This window comes from Aulostomus chinensis, chromosome 16 (genome assembly GCF_037954235.1).
Source record: "Aulostomus chinensis isolate RoL2024-O1b breed Wild chromosome 16, RoL_Achi_v1.0, whole genome shotgun sequence".
NCBI lineage: Eukaryota > Metazoa > Chordata > Actinopteri > Syngnathiformes > Aulostomidae > Aulostomus > Aulostomus chinensis.
Window position 1 is genome coordinate 5,730,059 of NC_141335.1, and position 20,143 is coordinate 5,750,201.

At 40.9% G+C, this 20,143-nt stretch overlaps 1 protein-coding gene across 8 annotated transcripts in view; it reads left to right on the forward strand.

Moving 5' to 3' along the window:
- LOC147247275 (voltage-gated delayed rectifier potassium channel KCNH1-like) overlaps positions 1-20,143 on the forward strand; it is a 43,324-nt gene that overhangs the window by 20,999 nt on the left and 2,182 nt on the right. For 6 of the 8 annotated variants that reach the window (XM_086179647.1, XM_086179649.1, XM_086179652.1 and 3 more), the window contains 6 exons: positions 1,117-1,143; positions 3,484-3,641; positions 5,737-6,008; positions 11,313-11,512; positions 12,867-13,119; positions 17,143-17,339. In XM_086179647.1, the coding sequence (XP_086035773.1) occupies positions 1,117-1,143; positions 3,484-3,641; positions 5,737-6,008; positions 11,313-11,512; positions 12,867-13,119; positions 17,143-17,339 (1,107 nt within the window). The remainder of the gene's footprint in view (positions 1-1,116; positions 1,144-3,483; positions 3,642-5,736; positions 6,009-11,312; positions 11,513-12,866; positions 13,120-17,142; positions 17,340-20,143) is intronic. The other 2 variants (XM_086179650.1, XM_086179651.1) reach the window with 1 other exon arrangement.

Consider the following 20,143-nt stretch of genomic DNA (forward strand, 5'->3'; position numbering starts at 1 on the left):
TGCACGCCACATAACGGCTGTCTGAGGGACTAATGTTGCATGATATACCGTTTTGCTAGCTCATTACTCTGCACGTGTTCCACTTTATGGTCCTTTCTGTGTCCACAAGGACACAGAAAGGACCATAAAGGTCTGAGCTTCGAGGTCTTTAGAGGTCCTGTGACTAACAATGGAATTTAAAAAATAATGCCTTGCATTTTATGTATTTTTAAAAATATATATAAAGGAAATCACACAAACAATTTCCTTCTTCCCTGTTTTATACGATTTTACACTGGATATCCTTGAAAATCATCAGAGGATGTCTTTTTTTTTTAATACATCAGCCCATTTATAGGCAATTTATAAATCAGTTCATGATAAGAATTGTACATTTCTTTCTTAACCACCTCGGCATATTTAGGGTTAACACTTTCCACTGTATTTTGACTGTGTCAGGGATGTGGATATGAAACGACATCAAAGCTCTAAGCCTCCACTTCCTGAATCCTCCGTGTGTGTGTTTCTGCAACAACTCAGTGACTCTAATTTGCTCCAAATGGCTTTGAGGCAATCCATGGCAGGGGTAAAACGAGAGCGAGAAAACAATTGCCTGTGTTATTGAACGGGTGCTGCAACATCTTGCCACTGCCACAGACCTTAATGACTGACATGAATAACTGTGATGGCTATTTTCCCCAACAGGTTTCCAGACAGGGAAGTGGAGATCATTAACGAGGAACAACTGTCAAAGTTATTCTCAGAGGTCTTAAAGTGCTGCACATGACCTCCAGCCTCAGTCTTTATGCCATTTGACTTCATAAGGACACGACAAAATGATGTTGCTGTTGTAAAAAAGAAGCACTTCAGGGACAGAAAGTGGCATTTTGCTTTTGTCATTCTGCACTTGCATTACAAACACAGATAAAGTTGTGTTTTTTTATGTTTCTTTAATTTAAAACCTTCACTCAATATTGTTTCTCTCATGTGTTTATTCATCGCTTGCCACTGATCAAGTGTCTTCTCTCTTACTTGTGCCTCGTTTTTGTTTTCTTCTTTTTCATCCCTCTTTTCTGTTTGCATGGCCCCTCCCCCTTCCTCTTCTGCCTGTATTCATGCATGGGACGTGATGGGAAGAATTGGAACCACCGAGCTGTCACTCAAGTAGGCTTCAGTTTGATTAGAATATGATAATGAAGAGTTTTGTGTTTTACTTTACACACACACACACACACACACACACACACACACACACACACTCTCTTCAGCCTTAAACAACAGTAGCCATTTCATATGTTGCGCTGAAGAAGCGTCTAATGGCCTAGAGATGACAACTATCCAAATCTGTTCTCTAATTTAAAAAAATGATTCATCAAAAAAAATAAATATTTCCATGGGAGAGTTAATATTTCCAAAGAAGAAACTGTTCAGATTTGATTTAAGTCCCTGTATTGGCACCAATGATTACCGTGTAGTTGCAAGCAGACACGAGGGTTCATAAATGTACAGAATGACACATTTCATGTCATGTGTGTTTTACTATGTTGCCTTTTATTATCTGTTTATGGGATTTCCTTCCGTTGGATTTCCAGATGTTGACAACTCTAAATAAGACTTAGCAACTCATAGTAGTTGATATAAAGTGTAACAAGTAATCCGGGTATTAACATGCATCACTATGGAAGAAGGGAATGTGTTTATGAAAGACCAGTCTGGTGATATCCAGCGCCTGTCTTTTTTTTTTAACAGTACATTTGCTTGATTTTTACTGTTTGACTGACCAGTTTGGGTATTGGAAGTTGAAATTCATATCTAACCTTCACACTCTAATTTTTGGTATTTATGGAAGTGTGTGTGGGGAGGTTATTAAACTCAGCTCATTTAACCCAGTCCAGCTCAGTATAAACATTTTAATCTCTCTAAACTCTGAAATCTTTTCTCTTTTATCACACAATAAACACAAAAGTCACTCCCTAGTATTCTATTGTTTCCAGCCTTTAAGCTAAGCTAAGCTAACCTGACTTACACTCAACCGTCATAAAAAAAAATCAAGTAAGTCTTGACTATCCTTTGATTAGATTGATTTAATTGTAATTTAATCAAGAAGTTTTCATCCAGCGGAGTTTGCTGCAAAACTCAGAAGTATGCTAAGTATCATTGTGCCGTGATTACTAAATTTAGTGGAGCGCTCAGGCCTGTAAAGTGATTGTAGAAGCGGAGGTGTCTGGCGGCCAGCTGCAGCAGATCAAGTGACAGCGAGCACAGCAGTTGTACTCGCATTGCACACCACAGCGCATTAGCAAAATCAATACGCCTCCCACCACACACACACACACACACACACACACACACACACACAGAACACCATCAGCGATGGCTCTCACTAACTGACTGATCGGATTCTATGTCTGTTTGAATCAGTAGCGAGCGGGCATTTCAATATACTGCTGACTAGACATTGAGCTGCTGGTGGCATTTTTTTAAAATTCCCAATTCCACATTTGTTAACACTTACTTATTGGTGCATCCTCTTTGTATACTCTGTGTTTGCTATTGCCTCTGTATTGCTTTTATATCGTACACACACTTTTATATTTATTCTTCAGAATAGTTTTGTGTCTATAAATGCTTGAATAAGATCAGAATGCGATCTGTTGTCAGTTCCATAACGCACACTTTGCGTACACGATATCAAAATGCTGTTATTCAGAGATCAATGGATTCGTCACATTCTGAATAAAGACACGTAAAATGACACATTTAAGGTCATATATGAAGAGCAGCATGGAGAACAAGAGCAGTGTTTGTGTTTATATCCATCATCCAGTGGTGTTGGAAGAGTGATGGGTTGGGGGGGGGGGGCGGCGAGTGGCCTTTGGAGGGTGTTAAGAGTTCATGTGTAGATACTTTTTTTTAAATGGAGCAAACACACATATTTAGTTTATTTTTCATAGTTAAAAGTTCAGAGTGAAAGCAGCTCAGTGACTTTTTACCACTTTTTAACTAACCCTCCCAGACCCCACGTGCAGAGTGAATCAAATAAATAAGGCCTTCTCACGCACATCTCTCCCTTTTATGGTTTCCATGGAAACCCACTGTCATAGCAACATCTCTCCCCCCGCTGGGACCACACCTGTTGGCAATTATCACAAACAATGGAATATGCAAAAACAGAACTTTTCTCCCGGCTTCAGTGTATAAAACTTTTTTGAGGCTGTGCCAGCTTTAATGAGATGGTTGCTCGGTTAATTTAGCTCTCATGGAATTTGTATTCTGCTCCAGGATTTCCTTCCAACTAGTTGTGATGCCACAATCACACTTGTAAGGAGACACCTCCAAGTCAGTGGAGCCCAAACTCGCAAGTTAGTTATCAATAAGAAGATTAAATTTAACGGATTGAGAGTTTAACCCTTTAAAAAGGTGATCTGAATGATTATCCTTGCTCTCAATGAGGTGAGTGACATCTGCCTGTGTTTTCCTGTCTCCCTGTCATCGATGTTATAGGGGATCAGCAGCCTCTTCAGTTCACTCAAGGTGGTCCGACTTCTGCGCCTGGGTCGAGTTGCCCGTAAACTGGACCACTACATTGAGTACGGGGCGGCTGTGCTGGTCCTGCTGGTGTGTGTTTTTGGACTGGCCGCTCACTGGCTGGCCTGCATTTGGTATGTTTTGGTGTTCTCAACTCTGTTCTCATCCCAAGACAGATGGTAAAACCAAGGAAATACTAACATAAAGTGTTTTATTATTGCGCCATCATGAGCTAGGTCACATGACACAGAAGCTGCAGAAATAACTATGAGTTCTACAATATTTGAAATCTAATTTATCAATAAGATATTAAAATATTATACAATAAAAAGAGGTTTCCCCTATGTTCTCCTCGTCTAATATTAACATCCGGTAGTGATTTGGAGTGCCTAGGTCACCTGACATGGAGGCTATCGGAAAAAGGAAATGATGAATTTTGCAGTTTATGAAAAAAACAACTGTGATGTAAGAAATGAAATATTCATATGAAAAACAAGAGAGAGTAAAATGACATCTGCATCCGTGGTAAAAGAAGCCAAAAACATTGTGGCTGCCTACTCGTCAGCTTGCATTTGTTAGCCCAAATTTATGGAATAAAAGCTTTTTGAGAGGTTTATAGAGAAGTATTACAAATGCAGTCCTTTCACTGTTTCCTGAAAAACAGCAGTTGGCAAAAATAGAATCATTAAAGTCAATGTATCGGTGAAAAAAAAGGCACATTTTTTTAGTCCGTTACATTCTGCCGTCACTGTGATACATTAATAGCACAGCCAATTACCATAATGAGGTCAGTGATTGAGCTAATTAAAGCATTAATTAGCAGCTGTTTTTCCTCAACATGCTTGTTTTCACACATTAGAACTGCACATTCTCAGTACCTTAAAGCCAGGAAGAGTTTTAGTGGTTTCATGAGAATTAGATTTTCTTCATCAATATGCAAATGTATGGAAGACGGGCCTCCGAAGTTTAATCAGATCATCTCCTCCACAGGGGGCAAAGTGTGTGGAAGCAGAGAGGTTCCACCATGTGCCTGATTTATTATGTTTATGAGAGTGTCTACACACACACACACACACACACACACACACACACACACACACACACACACACACACACACACAAAGACAAATGAGCTTTCCTCAGTTTCTCTGGTAACTTACTCATCATCAAAACAAGATTTAGACTAACACAAATTGTTCACATAGTTTGTTACATATCAGACATTGAAGCTGATGTTGCTCTGAAACCAGGGAACTGTGAAACCAAGAGGAATTTCTCACACAGTGCGATTTCAGTGGTTGCTATGGTCACAAGACAAGCTGCGGCAGCAAGTTGGAAATATGGAAATAAAGGAAAAAAGTTTAAGCGCCATTACCTCAGATGGCAGCAGCTAATGGCCAGCGACAGGCGCCCTTTATCTGGAAACAATGGAGACGGCAGCAATATTAGACCCAAATCTGCCATATTAAATCTGATTTTTGAATCCGAAGCATCCATCCATCCATCGTCATCTTCCGCTTCCAAACCTTTTCTTGTAAAATAATGTAAATTTTTTTTACATCTGCAGAGTGTAGAACACGGCAAATGAAACAAGTATCATGAAAAAAAGCATCATGCATCCCTCTTTAAAGAAACATGACAACTTTCCGGGAAATATTTTTATTTTCCATCCGACTGACAACTAGTTAGCTTAGCGCAATGAAAGTTAGTTGGCGGGCAGTGTTAGCATGCCTCTGTTAAAAGTAAGCAAATATGTGAATGAATGGTCTTTACATGCAGTAGCAGTACAAGGTTTGTGTATAACATCACAAGGCGTTGTCAAAGACAGAACAACTTCCTTGACTTGGCGTAGAGCTTACGTACTTTTGCTGATGACTAGACGATCTACTGCTACTATCAAAGATGGCCGACTTTGTAATGGAGGTTGTAATTGTCTGGATAGACAAGATCCTGAAATTGATCTGTCATGACTTTTCACGCTGGTGTGCTTGAATTTCCCATTCATTGTGCTAAGCTAAGTAGCGGTTAGCTGGTCTCTGTGAGTCTTGGGAGCACTCCAATGCACACACAGAGGTGCCTATCTAGGGTATCCATCCTCTTGTCTGGTCCTGGGAAGGATGGAAAATAAGTGGATTTCCCAAAATGCCCTCAAAAAATGTCGTGTATTATTGTGAAATTCAATATCTAGTGGAATATTACTTTTTCCCTGTACTCATGTCTGCTCTTCAGGTACAGCATCGGAGATTATGAGGTCATCGATGAAGAAACCAACATTGCGCGTGAGGACAGTTGGCTCTTCGTCCTGGCGAAAGCAGTTGGCTCTCCGTACTGCTTCAATGCCAGCGGTTCAGGGAAGTGGGAGGGCGGCCCTAACAAGGACTCTGTCTACATCACTTCCCTGTACTTTACCATGACCAGTCTGACGAGTATCGGCTTTGGGAACATCGCCCCCTCGACGGACGGAGAGAAAATCTTTGCCGTGGCCATGATGATGATTGGATGTGAGTGGAGGCGTTTTTATCTTCTCTCTCTAATGCTGCAGATGCATGATACATGAGAAGACTACCTAAGCTCTTTAAAGCCACAGCCACTGAGGTGAATGGATGAATAATGGATTGTGCCATCAGTTTTTGGAAAATTGAACTTTACACTTGATGAGCTGAGCAGTATGTCAGAGTCCAGTGTGGTTTGAAGTGTGCTGAGCAAGTTGTCTGATGACTCTTAGCTGCAGTCCCGTTTCATCTATCTGGGACACTCTAATGCCCTCTATCAGCTGTTCTTTAACATATGCTTAATTTTTCTGTACTTCATTTACAAGTCTAGAAGTCCGCTTTCATATTTTCATATTCACGCGCAGACATTTTCTCTGTGGACCTCACTGGACTTGTGGGTGACATGTCGTGTCTTTTGAGAAACGTATTCATAAGATGTGGATTTTTCAGTGAGGCAGACGCGTGGGATGTAATTGTGAGGAGGTTTAAAGAGCTAACTGGGTGTTAAACAGCACTGGATGGAGATATTTTTACGGTTCATGCACTGAAATTAGGACCTGCCTTTTTATCCTCTTGTTAAATTTTGATTCCACCTCACTTCAGTCACATTTTATCTTTCTTTCACGGCAGCAGCTGTTGTTTGGAGGCATTGAGTTTTAGTTTTCCATCACTCATTGTTGCTAATGTGAGATCTCTGGAACACATTGAAGGAATGTTTTCAATTTTTAACAAATGTTCTCTGGGTCTCAAGGAAGAACTGAAGAAAAAAAATTGGTGGTCAAAGTTCAGTGTTCACTCCATCAAACATGTTTCCATCTCCCAGTTTGCACATGAACAATTGTTTTAGCAGAAATCAAAAACAACCTCAAGTGAGCGTAGAAATGGTTTTTGAATTGCAGGATTTTTTTTCTCTGAATTTTGCCGTTTCCATCCCCCAGTCAGATGCTTGACCTGGGGAGTTTGGTGGTCAAAGGTCAAGGTCACTATGATCTCGTATCGTGGTTTTAACATCTTATCACATTTGTAGAGTTTGAGAATCTGTAAATAAATCTTCAGAACTTTTTCAAAATGAGATGACGTGATACTGTCGTGGGTACAGTGGGGGGGGGGGGGGTGTTGTGATATTGGTAAGAGAGTGAAAGGCGGGTGTACAGGAACATTTTGATGCTTGAAGCTATTCGTTCTCCCATGGCGTCTCTGATGTGTGTCGGGAGGTTTGGCTTTCTGCCGTTTCAGTCCCGCAGCAGCGTCTCAAACACTTCGTCTACGCTAATTCAGCACTTTATGAATGTTTGGTGATGCAACATTGATTCCTTCCTCTGTCTGTCAAAGTCTTCGAGGAAATGAGAAAGAGACAGGAGAGGTGGGTGGGGGGGGGGGTGACTGGTTTTGTTTGGGAGCAGGGGTCGTGTCACTCACAGAGAGGGGAGGGAGACGGAGCACACGCAGCAATATGAAGCAATTTTTTACTTGTAATAAATTGCAGGTGTATGATATTAAGATGTATTGATAAATGAAGTGCTGCATCAATTAGGTTCATGCCAAATGTCTAAAGGAGTCACATCTTGAACTTTAAACTTCAAAATGTATCATCGCATGATTACGTGCAAACATTTTCACCACGTTCCACATGGCGTGTTGGTTTGTTTGATTCGAACTCTCCATATGTGTTGTTCATGTACCTTTTCAAGAAGAAGAAACGACTTAGCAGTTAGATATTTGTGTTTTTGCTAAGTCGTCAGTGTCTGTCGTAGCGTTGAGGACATGGTCAAACCTCACATTTACTCCTGCACGCGTCCCCACGTCAGCTCTCCTTCCTTTACTGTTGTTCTAAATCTACAGAACTGTTTGCACCACTGTTTTCAGAACGCCAAACGTAGCCTCCCGCCGTTCCGGAAATATAAGCGCTACCTCGTTAGCACTGAGCCTGGGCTCTGCACTGTAACTGCCGCACAACTATAACTCAGCCTTAAAGATTTTGGACAAAGCTGCGTCGAGCTATATCAGGAGCAAAATGAGAAGTCAGCGTCCTGCATTTGCGCTTCGAAACTGCAGTGTTGCATGAAGAGTCTCAAAGATACCGATTCAGCCAAAATATCTTGAATTGAGGCGAGGACCACTTGAATATTGATAGATCAGCACATACTAAATGAGCAGAGTTGGGAAAGACTGGTAAATAAGGACTTTTGATGAACTGACAATAGTTTTTAGATGCTAAATCAATGCCAGAAAAGACAACTGCAACATTGACTGACAAAATACTTTTTTTTTTGTTTTTATTAGGGATGATCATTACTTTTGTTTTCATGTATTTTTCACTCATTAAAAATGTGAATATCATATGTTTGTTTTGATAGATAATGTTCTATCATCTTCTATCATATATCATGATGTCAGCATATCGGATTTCAGCAAAAAATATCAAATATCTCTTATTCCTTTTTTTCTATTCTGACTTTCATTAATATGTGTGTGTTTTATTTAAGTTTGTTTGCAGAAGTTTTTTTTTTTTTTTTCAATCCTGCCTTTAATGCTCTGCTCTCTCTCCAGCTGTGCACATGGCCGCCACCTCTGCAGCTGTCTGAATGAGTAAAACATGAACAGGAAGTGGACAGTAACCATCTGAACAGCTTCTCATACCGAGAGACTAGCAGAGGCAATAAAAGCGGAATAGATCAAAGCACATTGACGAAGTATCAGTCTTACGCGTGGCATAATATTAAAGAAGCTTTTACCATTTGCCAGCTTCTCTCTGGGCCTCAGTCATCAACAGTGATGTCAGGCTCCAGGCCGTCCACTTTATTTCACTGACGTACTGAACGGTAGGAGCTCTGTTATTCGTGCATTTATTGGACTCATTACCTCCGTCTGCTGTGTGACACTGCTGCTGAATTATTGAGGTGTAGTGGAGCGTGATGCATCACTCTCACGGGTTCTCAGAACTTCTGAACGGACACATAACGAACACCAAGCACTGCTGAAACAGCCTCACACATCTGACTTGAGTAGTGGATTTGAGGCTTACCGGTGGTTCTAAGGTAGAACAAGTGCCACACATGGGTTGTAAATCCCCCCCATCAGATATGTCAGCACATGGAAAAGATGCAGATAATGTCTGGTCTTCTTGTTGGTAGACTGAAATAACACTGACTAGACTGTAATTTTAATCACACACAAAAAAAAGAAACCAGCAAAGAAGGAAGTAGATTTCATCAGCATGCCCCACAGCTCCACATGAAACATTTATAAGGTGTCCTCTGTTTGTGTGGCTCATCATACCGTTTACATCCCCGTGATGCCATTACGTGTGTCTGCATGAGGGGAGCAACACCTCCGAGCAATAACTGACACCGCCGGATCAATTTAGTACAGGGCTCCCTCCGAGCCCCCGGCACTGGCTCCGCACCTCTGCTGTACTTTTTCAGCTTCAAGTGGAGAGGGTGATTATCCCCTCTACGTTTTTGGCTGTTGAGGTTCACGAATCATGGAAGGGAAGCGGAACTTAAACACACTTCATTGTTATTATGAAATACAGATTATCGTAAAAGTGTGAGAAACAGGGAGGATGTGGATGCAATCTCCTGTCGTTCATGGCTGTTCTGTATGAAATATGGATGCCCTGTTACTGTTCTATTTTTACCATCAGCACTGGATCGGTGCTGGCAGTAGAAGATCACAGTGTGAAGAGGGATAGAGGGTGGGGGGGTGGCATGGGGACTATACATAAGGCTTGTTTCTATAGCAACTCTTGGCTTGGGGCTTGAGTTTCTGACAACTGTTTTTTAACTACCTTCAAACAAGCCAGCTGTTGGAGACCGAGCAAAACTGCGACAACGTCAGCGAGCGGAGGAAGGATGAGATAAAGCTCCACTCCAAAGAACACGTTTGTTAGTGTTTTCTGCCAGTCAGAGAGTGTTGCCATCTGCGCTGAAGCTCTGAGTAGCTACAATCTCTAAACTTTACCAGCTTCAAAAATATGTCAAATCTTAATTTAATAGGCTCTAACCTTTGGAAAACCTTTCTTGGTTTGTTAAGTTCCTGATTTTGACAGTGTTACAAATCTGCTACAACCGAGAAGTGCGATGCAGCTGATAACACTGAGCGGTGCTGATGAGAGGATGAAAGTTGGGGTTATTCTCACCCTCTGGGAGTTGGGAGAGCTTTCTAATTAGTATTATTCCCTGTGCAGTTTTTTCAACACTTTGATTGTTGCAGGGTAAGATATACAAACCAACAAACAAACCAACGCATACACAGGTTACTGTCATCATCTGAGGATAATTGAAATGTGTGGCTGGCGTGTTTCCTCTCCAGCCCTTCCAGCAGGGCTAATTAGGCCTCCGCTGCCAAGAGAGCACTACACACAGAGCAGACATCTGATGGCTTTGATCCACACACACGCCAGCTGTTAGACCAGTTCAACCACCCAGCTACCTCAGAGATGCTTCTAGAACTCCTCCATCACAAGACTAGTTAAGGCGAAATGTCCTTAGTTAGTGAGATACAGCCTCGTGGGGTCCGGGTGGCTGCACTGCTCATATTCTGTTTTGTCCCTTTTGGCAAGACTCTTGTTGATTGTGTTGACTATATTACAGGAAACAAGTCTTTCTGTATCCTGATATAATGTAGAAATGCATTAATCCCCTTTAATCTCAGATTGTAACCTGCATCTACATCTAGTTTTGGATATTTACGTGTTCTTAAACTCAATTTCTGGATAACTCTGCTGAGTTCAGGAAAGCAGACTAGGATTTATTTGTTTTTATTCCTAGTAAAGCGTTTATCCCGGAGACTGGAGATGCACATCTTTTTTCTTGTAAACTAAGATGTTTTTATCATGTAGGGGATGGAGACCAGAGATATTTTTTAATACTCTAAGAGATTTTTTGTTGTTGTTCCTTGTGAAGCAGGTTCTAGAAATTGTTAGTGTTCAAAACTGATTTATATTCTGTGGCCTTTTAGTCTCAAATCATAAAATGTCTAAAGAAATGACACAATCGTGAACAAAGTCAAAATATCTCAGTTACACCACCGTCTAACCACTGGTGACATCATTGGGACATCAAAGTCAGAAAAACAATTTGACTCAAGTTCTTCAAACTACAAATCTTTTACAGTTGGAAAGAGACGATCACACTCCAGGAACATCAATGTCGCTTTAGCATCCTCTGCAGTAATCTGTGCCCCGCGAGCTGTCAATCACACCCTCTTCTAAGATAATCAAATAATTAATTCAAACTCATCTGTTTGACGATACCTCAGAATATCACAACTAAAACTTCTCCTCTTTCCTCTTCTCCGTCTTTTCCTCAGCGCTTCTTTATGCCACCATCTTCGGTAACGTAACAACCATCTTCCAGCAGATGTACGCCAACACCAACCGCTACCACGAAATGCTGAACAGTGTCCGCGACTTCCTCAAGCTCTACCAGGTGCCCAAGGGCCTGAGCGAAAGGGTGATGGACTACATTGCTTCCACCTGGTCCATGTCACGTGGTATTGACACAGAGAAGGTACGTGAGACTCGGAGCCGCGTGTGCGTCGTATATTTTCAGCGTTACGGTAAATGTTTGCCTCTGCTGTCATTCCTCCCCCGAGCTCTGCATGGCATCAGCATGAGGGATGTGACAGTCCAACTGTTTACCTCAATGTGTTTACACGCCAGCATTGACCGTTATTCTGTGGAGGTGCTGCAGGCAGGTTTTCCGTAACCGTTTTGTTCTGTTTTTACTGTGCGCGCTACACTATGTAAATGAAACTGCTCAACAGAAATAAGAGAAGTATCCATCCGCGTGACTTGAGGCGGATAAGTAGATTTACTCCCATAATTAGCTGCTTAACGGTTGCTTTAATTGTTTTGTTTCTAATTTGTTTTTGTTTCTTAAAGTCATGTGTTTGTTTATGTCCAAATGTGTCAGCCTATCATAAAAAGCACACATTAATGGCCTTTAATCAACATTTACCACCAGCGTCTTACTTATTTGTGTGATGCTAAAATGATTTGAGTGGCAGTAAATTAAGCCTTCACAGCGCATGTTTGAGCCATTTACATTTGTTTTATGGGGATTTATATTCATGTAAAAATCCAGCCATGGTTGATTATTTGGCCTCAAATTAAAAACACAGCATCTTTTATGGCAGGATTTTGGATGTTAATTAGATCATGACGTTATTTACTTTGTACACAAACTAAATCCATGTATCATGTATTTTTCCAGCCACAATAAGTGTGTAAAAACTGCACATAATTCCTGGTTGGGTGACATTTATTTTTTTAAGCACATCAACCTGTTCTTCTTTTTTTTTGTTTTGGGAACAATGACGTGAACTTTTTAATTAAATAACTTTTATTGCAGGAAGATAATATCAAATTTGAATTTTCCTTATTTCCATGTGTTTGAACTGAATGAGGCCCACGAGCAATAGGGCTCAATGAATGTTGTAAAACCCAAACTAACAAAAGAACTTCATCGATAAGTCACACTGTCTTTACTCAGTTGAGAAAGTTCCTCTAAAGCTGCACAATTCACTTGGAAATCAAATATAGAATAATGTTCCGTGACGTTAATGTTCAGGAATTGCAAGAGTCCTGCCCAAAGACTCTGTGACACTGGTGTCATCAATGGTATCAAACAAAGGCACCCGGACTGGTTCTCTACTTTGAGGAAACTCAAGCAGGTTCAGTTGCCTTTGTTTACCAGTTAGACTTGCAAAATATATGTAACATACAAACAGACAAATAAGCACAGCAGGTCTGAATGGTGTTTTTTTCTTTTAGCAAGAAGCTGTGGAAGTACCAAACTGAATATGTTTAAAGTGCACATGAATTTAAAATTAAGCCACAACCTTTGCTTCTTTTACTTCCAGGTGTTGCAGATTTGTCCAAAGGACATGAGAGCAGATATTTGTGTCCATCTCAACCGGAAGGTTTTCAAAGAGCACCCTGCGTTTCGGCTGGCCAGCGATGGGTGTCTGAGGGCGCTGGCCATGGAGTTCCAGACCATCCACTGTGCTCCCGGAGACCTGATCTATCACGCTGGCGAAAGTGTGGACAGCCTCTGTTTCGTGGTGTCTGGATCGTTGGAGGTCATCCAGGATGACGAGGTGGTGGCCATTTTAGGTGAGTCAAGCATTTTTAATCCAAAAAAAGCATGAAAGGTGAAGTCCTTCTGCTCCAATCATGCTCAGAGTTTAAATTAAAAGTGGATGTGTCATTTTGACTGCACAGAGGTGCTCGGTTCTTCCCATATTTAGGAGGTAAATGGAAGGAGAGGCTAATACAGGCGAACCAAATCACCCTAACCTTTAACCCACCATGAATAAATCTCCATGGGCTTTTAAAGCTTAAGAAATGATAACAATGATAAAAATAAGACGGAGATGCCGTTGATGCTGTCAGGCTAACCTGCTCACTTCTGTCTCTCCTCCCTCGTGCAGAGTCAGACATGCCGGTTCATTTCCTCCTTCATTCAGCCCGTATCAAAGCCTATTGATTTACTGTTTCATCCTCAGTCGCGGGCCTGCACCGTTACATTCCACCACTTTGTCATCAGGAAATGCAGTTCTGCTAAATGATGAATGAATGAAGAACTCATCTGTGCTGAGTGTTACTGCATTCTGTCTGACGCAGGCTCGTGTTGCACCGTCCACGTACACATGCTTTCATTTCTCTACATCATCCGGATGAAACTACCTTTTGTTTTCCTGCTGACGTCATAAATCCTGGAATCAGAGTGAAGAGAACACTTAAATATTGAATAATTCTTTGATAAATTCATCATTCAATGATTATTTGTGGGAAAAATCAAGACCCTGCGGTTGGACTATAACAACAAAGTACCTGCCACATACCTCGACATGCACTGAAGTCCACAGGTGATCCGAGGCTGCTTGTGATTGTAATTAATGATGGAACTTTTGTTTATTTCTTGAAAGAGAGCGCCAAGGCTTCTGAGTCCCCTCTGTTCCAGCCCCTGCCCCAGATTTGCCCTGTTATGTTTCAGAATGTAATTTACTTAAAAAGTTTTTCCCCTTTAAAATGCAACAGAAACCAATAATACAAGATGCAGATAGGCTTCTTCTCTGGCCCCTAAATGAATGTACCATCTGAGAGGCCTTCCAGCTCTGCAGCAACAACAATGGATTTGCATCATAATGCATTTTTTTTGTATGCTTCCCCTTTTCTTGCTGTATGGCAGCAGTTTCTAAAACGTTTCTGACTGCAGTGAAAGCCGAGCTGCACTGGGATTGCTGTTTGCTGAGTCATGAACTCAGGATTTGGACAAGAGTTTGTTTGTCACTGATATGTGATCCTGCCTTTAGCGTTCTGAACACGCGTTGGCTTTTTCAACTTGATCTAAGTTTTAATCTCTTGAAAACTCACACATTTCACTTATGCCTCACACATTTTTAATCGTGGCCTGTGCGTGTACACACACACGCACATATATATGTATCATATGTATATATACAACCCTCCCACATCAGTATTAAGAACATTGATCGCACTGCCAAAAAAATGTGAGCATAGCAATTGCATTTTTATACAAAAGAAATTTCGTTTTTTTTCTTCTAGATTAACGCATCAAACATTCAAGCCCACCCACATAAACAGATTTCATATCACATCAAAGAAAAATAATATTTAGATATAATTAAACATCCTTTTTCAGTTTTTTGATTTCATTTTTAAATAATTGCTTATTTTTTTATTTATTTTTTTCTGCGGGTTAAAAAAAACCCCATTGAGACCCTTTCCCTATTTCTTGTACTAATTATTATTGTTATTAGTTCAGTTCACCTTTTTATAGCCACAAGCGTTATCCAGTTTCCCAAATGAGTCTTTGAAATTCAAACTTAGAAATATAGATGAGGCGGCTCAGAATATAATCCATAATATAATACTTTGTTGTTTAGCTTCTCTGAGCTGCAACCAGCATTTAGGAATTTGGTATTGGTATTGTCTTGTTTCCATCAGAGGAGGTTCCCTGAAATTTAGGGTGGGTGGGAGGGCGGGGGGTAATAAAAAAGAAGACCCTCACCAAGTTCTAACCTGATATTTGTCAGTCCATCAACTCTTCTCTTGCTTCTAACAAAGAATCACATTTTTCTTTTAGCAAATAAAAAAAAAAAAAATCAATCTTTTTCGTTGCCTTGGACAAATCCCGGTGGAGTATTTGCTTTTTAAACTTATCAATTACTTTGCCAAACGATTGATTTTATGAATAATTGATGGTACGTCATGACCAGTATAATTTATAAACAATTTTTTTCTTGTCAATAATCTTCTATAAGTTCTGTCCAGCGGTCAATACACTGTCAGGCCGGTACCAGTGAGGCGAGAGGAACTTCCAGCGATAAGCAAGTTACTGCCGTGGTTTAAAACCTCATTAGTCTAATGGCACGGTGGAAGAGAATCAACATGGAGAGAACACCTGTAAACAAGGCGGAACGTCTCGTCTGATCCTCAGACTCTCAGACTAATTAACAAACTCAGTGTGAACAGCTGCTCTTTTTATTACTGCTACTCCTCAATAGCGACGATACGTCTTACAGCGTCGAGCAGATCGTAGAAGTGAACTTCTTTTGTCTCTTCATATGTGATTTTATGGCCACGATTAACCTTTCGAACTTAAAATAATATTGCACATGGCTCATCAGCACAGTCAGCTCAGACTGTGTTAATGTTTAGCACTTATAAATACGTAATTCATTCATTAGCTTCCACTGATCCTCACGGGAAGTAAAGCCAATCCCAGCTGATGCTGGGCAAGAAATTACTTTTTAAATTATCCAGTAGACTTTTTTTGTACTATGGCCAATAACAAAGATTTTCATGATTATTAGATACACGGTCCCAGTCAACATCCCTTTATGGCCTCCGCAGTCACCACATCTCAATCCGATAAAGCACCTTTGGGATGTGAACGAAGGAGCTTTGCATCATAAAGGTACCCACTGCAAATCAAACAAATGGACCAAAATGTCTGAGGGATGTGTTCAGAACCTGGTTGAATCTATATCACAGGGAATTAGGGCGGGTCTGGAGGGAAAAGGGGTTCCATGTTGCACTCTGAAGTCCTCATACAGCCAATAAAATGACAGCTTTTCTTCTTCATCTAGTCCACTTTACAAATGTATCATAGGACTAACTCTTGACGGGATGTAATTCCCTCCCGTTGATGTGCAGTGTGATGGTCTGAGTGTGTGTGGCTCGTACTGAATTAGCAAGGTTCTCTTTATAGGTTGTTTAGAAGATGCAACCGCTGTCTTTCTGAACATCAAGTGTGGTCAAGTCCATCTCTCACATGCGTTTACATAAAGATATGAAGTCTTCTAACATGCAAACCTTTGTTTTTCCAGCCCTCATTTTAGTCTTCAAACTGTGACGGCCATTTGTGAGTCCTCTGCTCTGTTGTGGACTTCTTATGAAAGTCTTTGCAAGAGACAACTGTGGTCAGGACAGAGAGGCTACAAATTCTACCATCAGGCTTTGCTTCCTGCCTTTAAGGCCAAATCGAGGGTTTAAAAAAATAGTGTGTAACATCAGATTTGTCGGCGTGCAATAACACATTTTTTTGTTATATGAACATTTTACATGTGAGGCTTCTTTTTTCGTACAAAAAAACCCCAAACTGTAGTGTTTTGGTTTCAAGACTACTGAAATCTCCACAGCTTTGTGGAAATTGAAATTTAGTAAGAATCCCTCTGTTGCCAGTATGGTCAAGAAAGAGGAACAGAAATACAGCCCAGTAACTCCTTCAGCACGTGCACGTAAGTATAGTTTAAGGTCTACTGTAGTACTTTTACTCAAGCTTATAGATCAGTTATACACCATCAATAACAACTACCCACGGGTTGGCGGTAAAAAATAGCTCTGATTTGGTGGATCCTTTAATGGTTAATTCCCACAGATGTTATAGATATGACTGTATTCTTAGCAAATATAAACAAGAATCCCTTGAAAATAGGTTATTTTACAACCACATTTCTTTCATCAAAGGATTTCTGCCTGATGCGTGGAAGCATAAGTGAGTGAATTTGCTAAACTTGTATAAAAAGGTGTCACATTAGATTGACCTTATTTCTTTGTAGAATAAGCTCTCAGAAGACGACGCCAGCTCATTTCCTTCCATCTCTGCAGGCAAAGGGGACGTATTCGGGGATGTCTTCTGGAAAGAGGTGACCCTCGCTCAGGCCTGTGCTAACGTGCGAGCTCTGACCTACTGTGACCTCCACGTCATCAAACGCGACGCTCTGCAGAAGGTGCTGGAGTTCTACACAGCGTTCTCCAACCACTTCTCAAGAAACCTGCTGCTAACTTACAACCTGCGTAAGAGGGTGAGTGACTCCTCGGCTGCCGTTTGTGTTAGAGCCCTCACGCCATAGATTTAACCTCCCTGAATTAGCTAGGCAGCGTGCTAATCTGAAGCTCCCCATGGGTATACAAAAGCAGGACATCGAATAGCAGTTAACCTTTGTACCCTGTTAGAAGTCTGAGCGGGGAAAGTGGAGGCTTGGGTGGTTGTGGCGAGAATTTACTCATAGTTGTTAGAGTACCGAGAAACATCTGTGGAAACATTCTTATTATCCATTTCTTTTTTTGTGACTGCTCAGCAGATTGATACCCTTTCTTTCCTCCTTGTGGGCATTCAAGAGCTACAGAAATCCAGTGGGCAGGTCGCTGCTTGTTAGCTTAGCTGCTATGAATGCCAACACTAATTTCATGATACTTTTAGACTGTTTGTCTCAGCGTCCCAGTACGAGAAATACTGGGGAAAATGTTTTTAAACAAATGCACTCATTAAATTAATCAACCCAGTACTTGATAGGCTTCATTTCCAGCATTGATAAGTGTAATAAGAAAATACAGATTTCAAACTTACTCTTCTCCAATTGTCTGCGTCTCCAAGTACGGATCATTTGATTTTGACCTGTTGTTCTCTCTCCGGCAGGGGCATTATTTATTTGAAACAGCCTGTACTCGAGGACCACATTTTATTTTGGTGACAAGTCATAAGTGCTGTGTTGTTGTGATTGTTCACTCTTTGCCTCCCCATAAAAATTGTAGTAATAAGAGAGAGCAAGTATAGCCTGTACTTTCTGTCTACAGGTGGAGATTCGTCTCGTTATCATAGTGACTGTTGTCGCTGATGTCAGAGGAATAGTGTGGGACGAATTTAGTTCATTCTATTCACGCTTATTTTGTGTACATCTAGTAACTTTCAATCACCCAGGATTACAAAGACTTAATATCTAAGGTGCTGAGACTTGTAGCGAGCGATCTTCCCACAGAAATCTAAAAACAATCATATTCCCGAAAAAATACTGAATCATTTGCAGGATTTTCCAGTCAGATTTCTGAACACAGCGAGACTACGTCACATGGAAAAAGACCGTCCCATTAAATTGGCACCATTTATTAAAGCGTCTCTCACACCCTCGCTCGGCATTGAACTGTTGTGATCAACTATTCCGTGGTAGCAACCAATCATTACCTCATTCGTAATAAGGTCAGCCTGCCCAAGAGAGTGCAACTGAGATTGAATTGCCTGCATATGAAGAGGCAATCTCATCCGCTGCATTAAACTAACTATTCACCAGGGTGCTGTACTTGGTGAACGTATACAGCAGGGAAATCCTGAGATGGATTGAATAAGTAGCAAACGCTGCCCTCAAATGAGCTCATGAGGCTGGATTTCCAGCGCATGATACGCTCACTATTCAAGAGGGTTCAGTAGCAGGAAGATGGTTGCTAAGATACTGACAAGAAATTTTGAGTTTCTCTTAATGCATTTTCAGAAACAGGTGAGAGATTTTGTCGCTTATTGCGGTGTTGCTTCGTGTTCAGGTTGAGCTGACAAAAGTCTCCTGTCTTGGCTCATTTGGTGGAAGAAAGGCTAAACTTTTATGCTGCTCTGAAGGCCTCTGGGCTCAGAAATGATAATAAAGAATGGAATAACAGTGTTCTCTTGGTAACTCATTATTATGAGTTAAATAGTAATAATTTTCACTTTTTGTCCCACAATATTCATTTACTGGCCAGCACGGTGGTGCAGTGGTCAGCACTGTCGTCTCACAGCAAGAAGGTTCCGGGTTCGAGCACTGGGTCTTTCTGTGTGTAGTCTCCATGTTCTCCCTGTGCCTGCGTGGGTTCTCTCTGGTACTCCAGCTTCCTCCCACAGTCCAAAGACATCAAGAGGGGACGAGGCTGATTGATACTCGAAATGGACCGTAGGTGTGACTGTGAGCGTGAATGGTTGTCTGTCTCTATGTGTTGGCCCTGTGATGGACTGGTGACCTGTCCAGGGTGAACCCCCGCCTCCCCCCCATGACCCTTAACACGTTACGCAGTATAGAAAATGGATGGACGGATGGAATATTGTTTCTTTTTTTTTTTTTTAAATACCGTAATTATTACTTTTTAAAACTTAAGAGCTTTGATGTCATGTCTCAAAATTTCAATTTCATCTCATAATTAAAAGCAATATTTACTCTTCATCTCCAAATTTGTACTTTTTGTCTGAAAACTGTAACTTTTTAATCGATCAAATTTAACATTTTATCTCAAAATGATGACGTCTGACTGGAATATTTTTAATATTTTTAATCATCAAGGCTAAGTTTTTATCTTTCCATGATTATTTTTTCACTGACAGAAATGGGCCCCGTACATATGAGCTACACTGGCTCACTGGGACAAGATTTTAGACTTTGTGTCGCACAAAGTGATGAATTTAAGTACAAAAGTAAACCAGTTGAGCTCAGACTGGAGACTGAAAACACTGCTGTTGATTAGCAGCTGCATGTAAAGCCAGCAGTGTGCCTTCACCCACCGAGGCCAGAGGCTTGTTATGAACTTTCCCTCTGCGTCAAGGGAATCGCCTCTTTGGGGTGACATTTAATCCACGAAACACACCTACTGCAGAGTTCCCTCCTCAAAGAGCTGAACACCCGTGACCGTGCAAAAAGAGACGGCTTTGATCTGATTTTCTAGCGCTAAGAAGAGTCTAAACTACAGCAGAGGCAAGTGAGAAGTCTGATCTTAATTGACTGCTCTTCATTTCGATAATTAATTAAAGGTTTTGCCAGAATTGTCTTTTCTTTCTTTCTTTTTTTACAAATCTGTGAGCACAGATGACAAA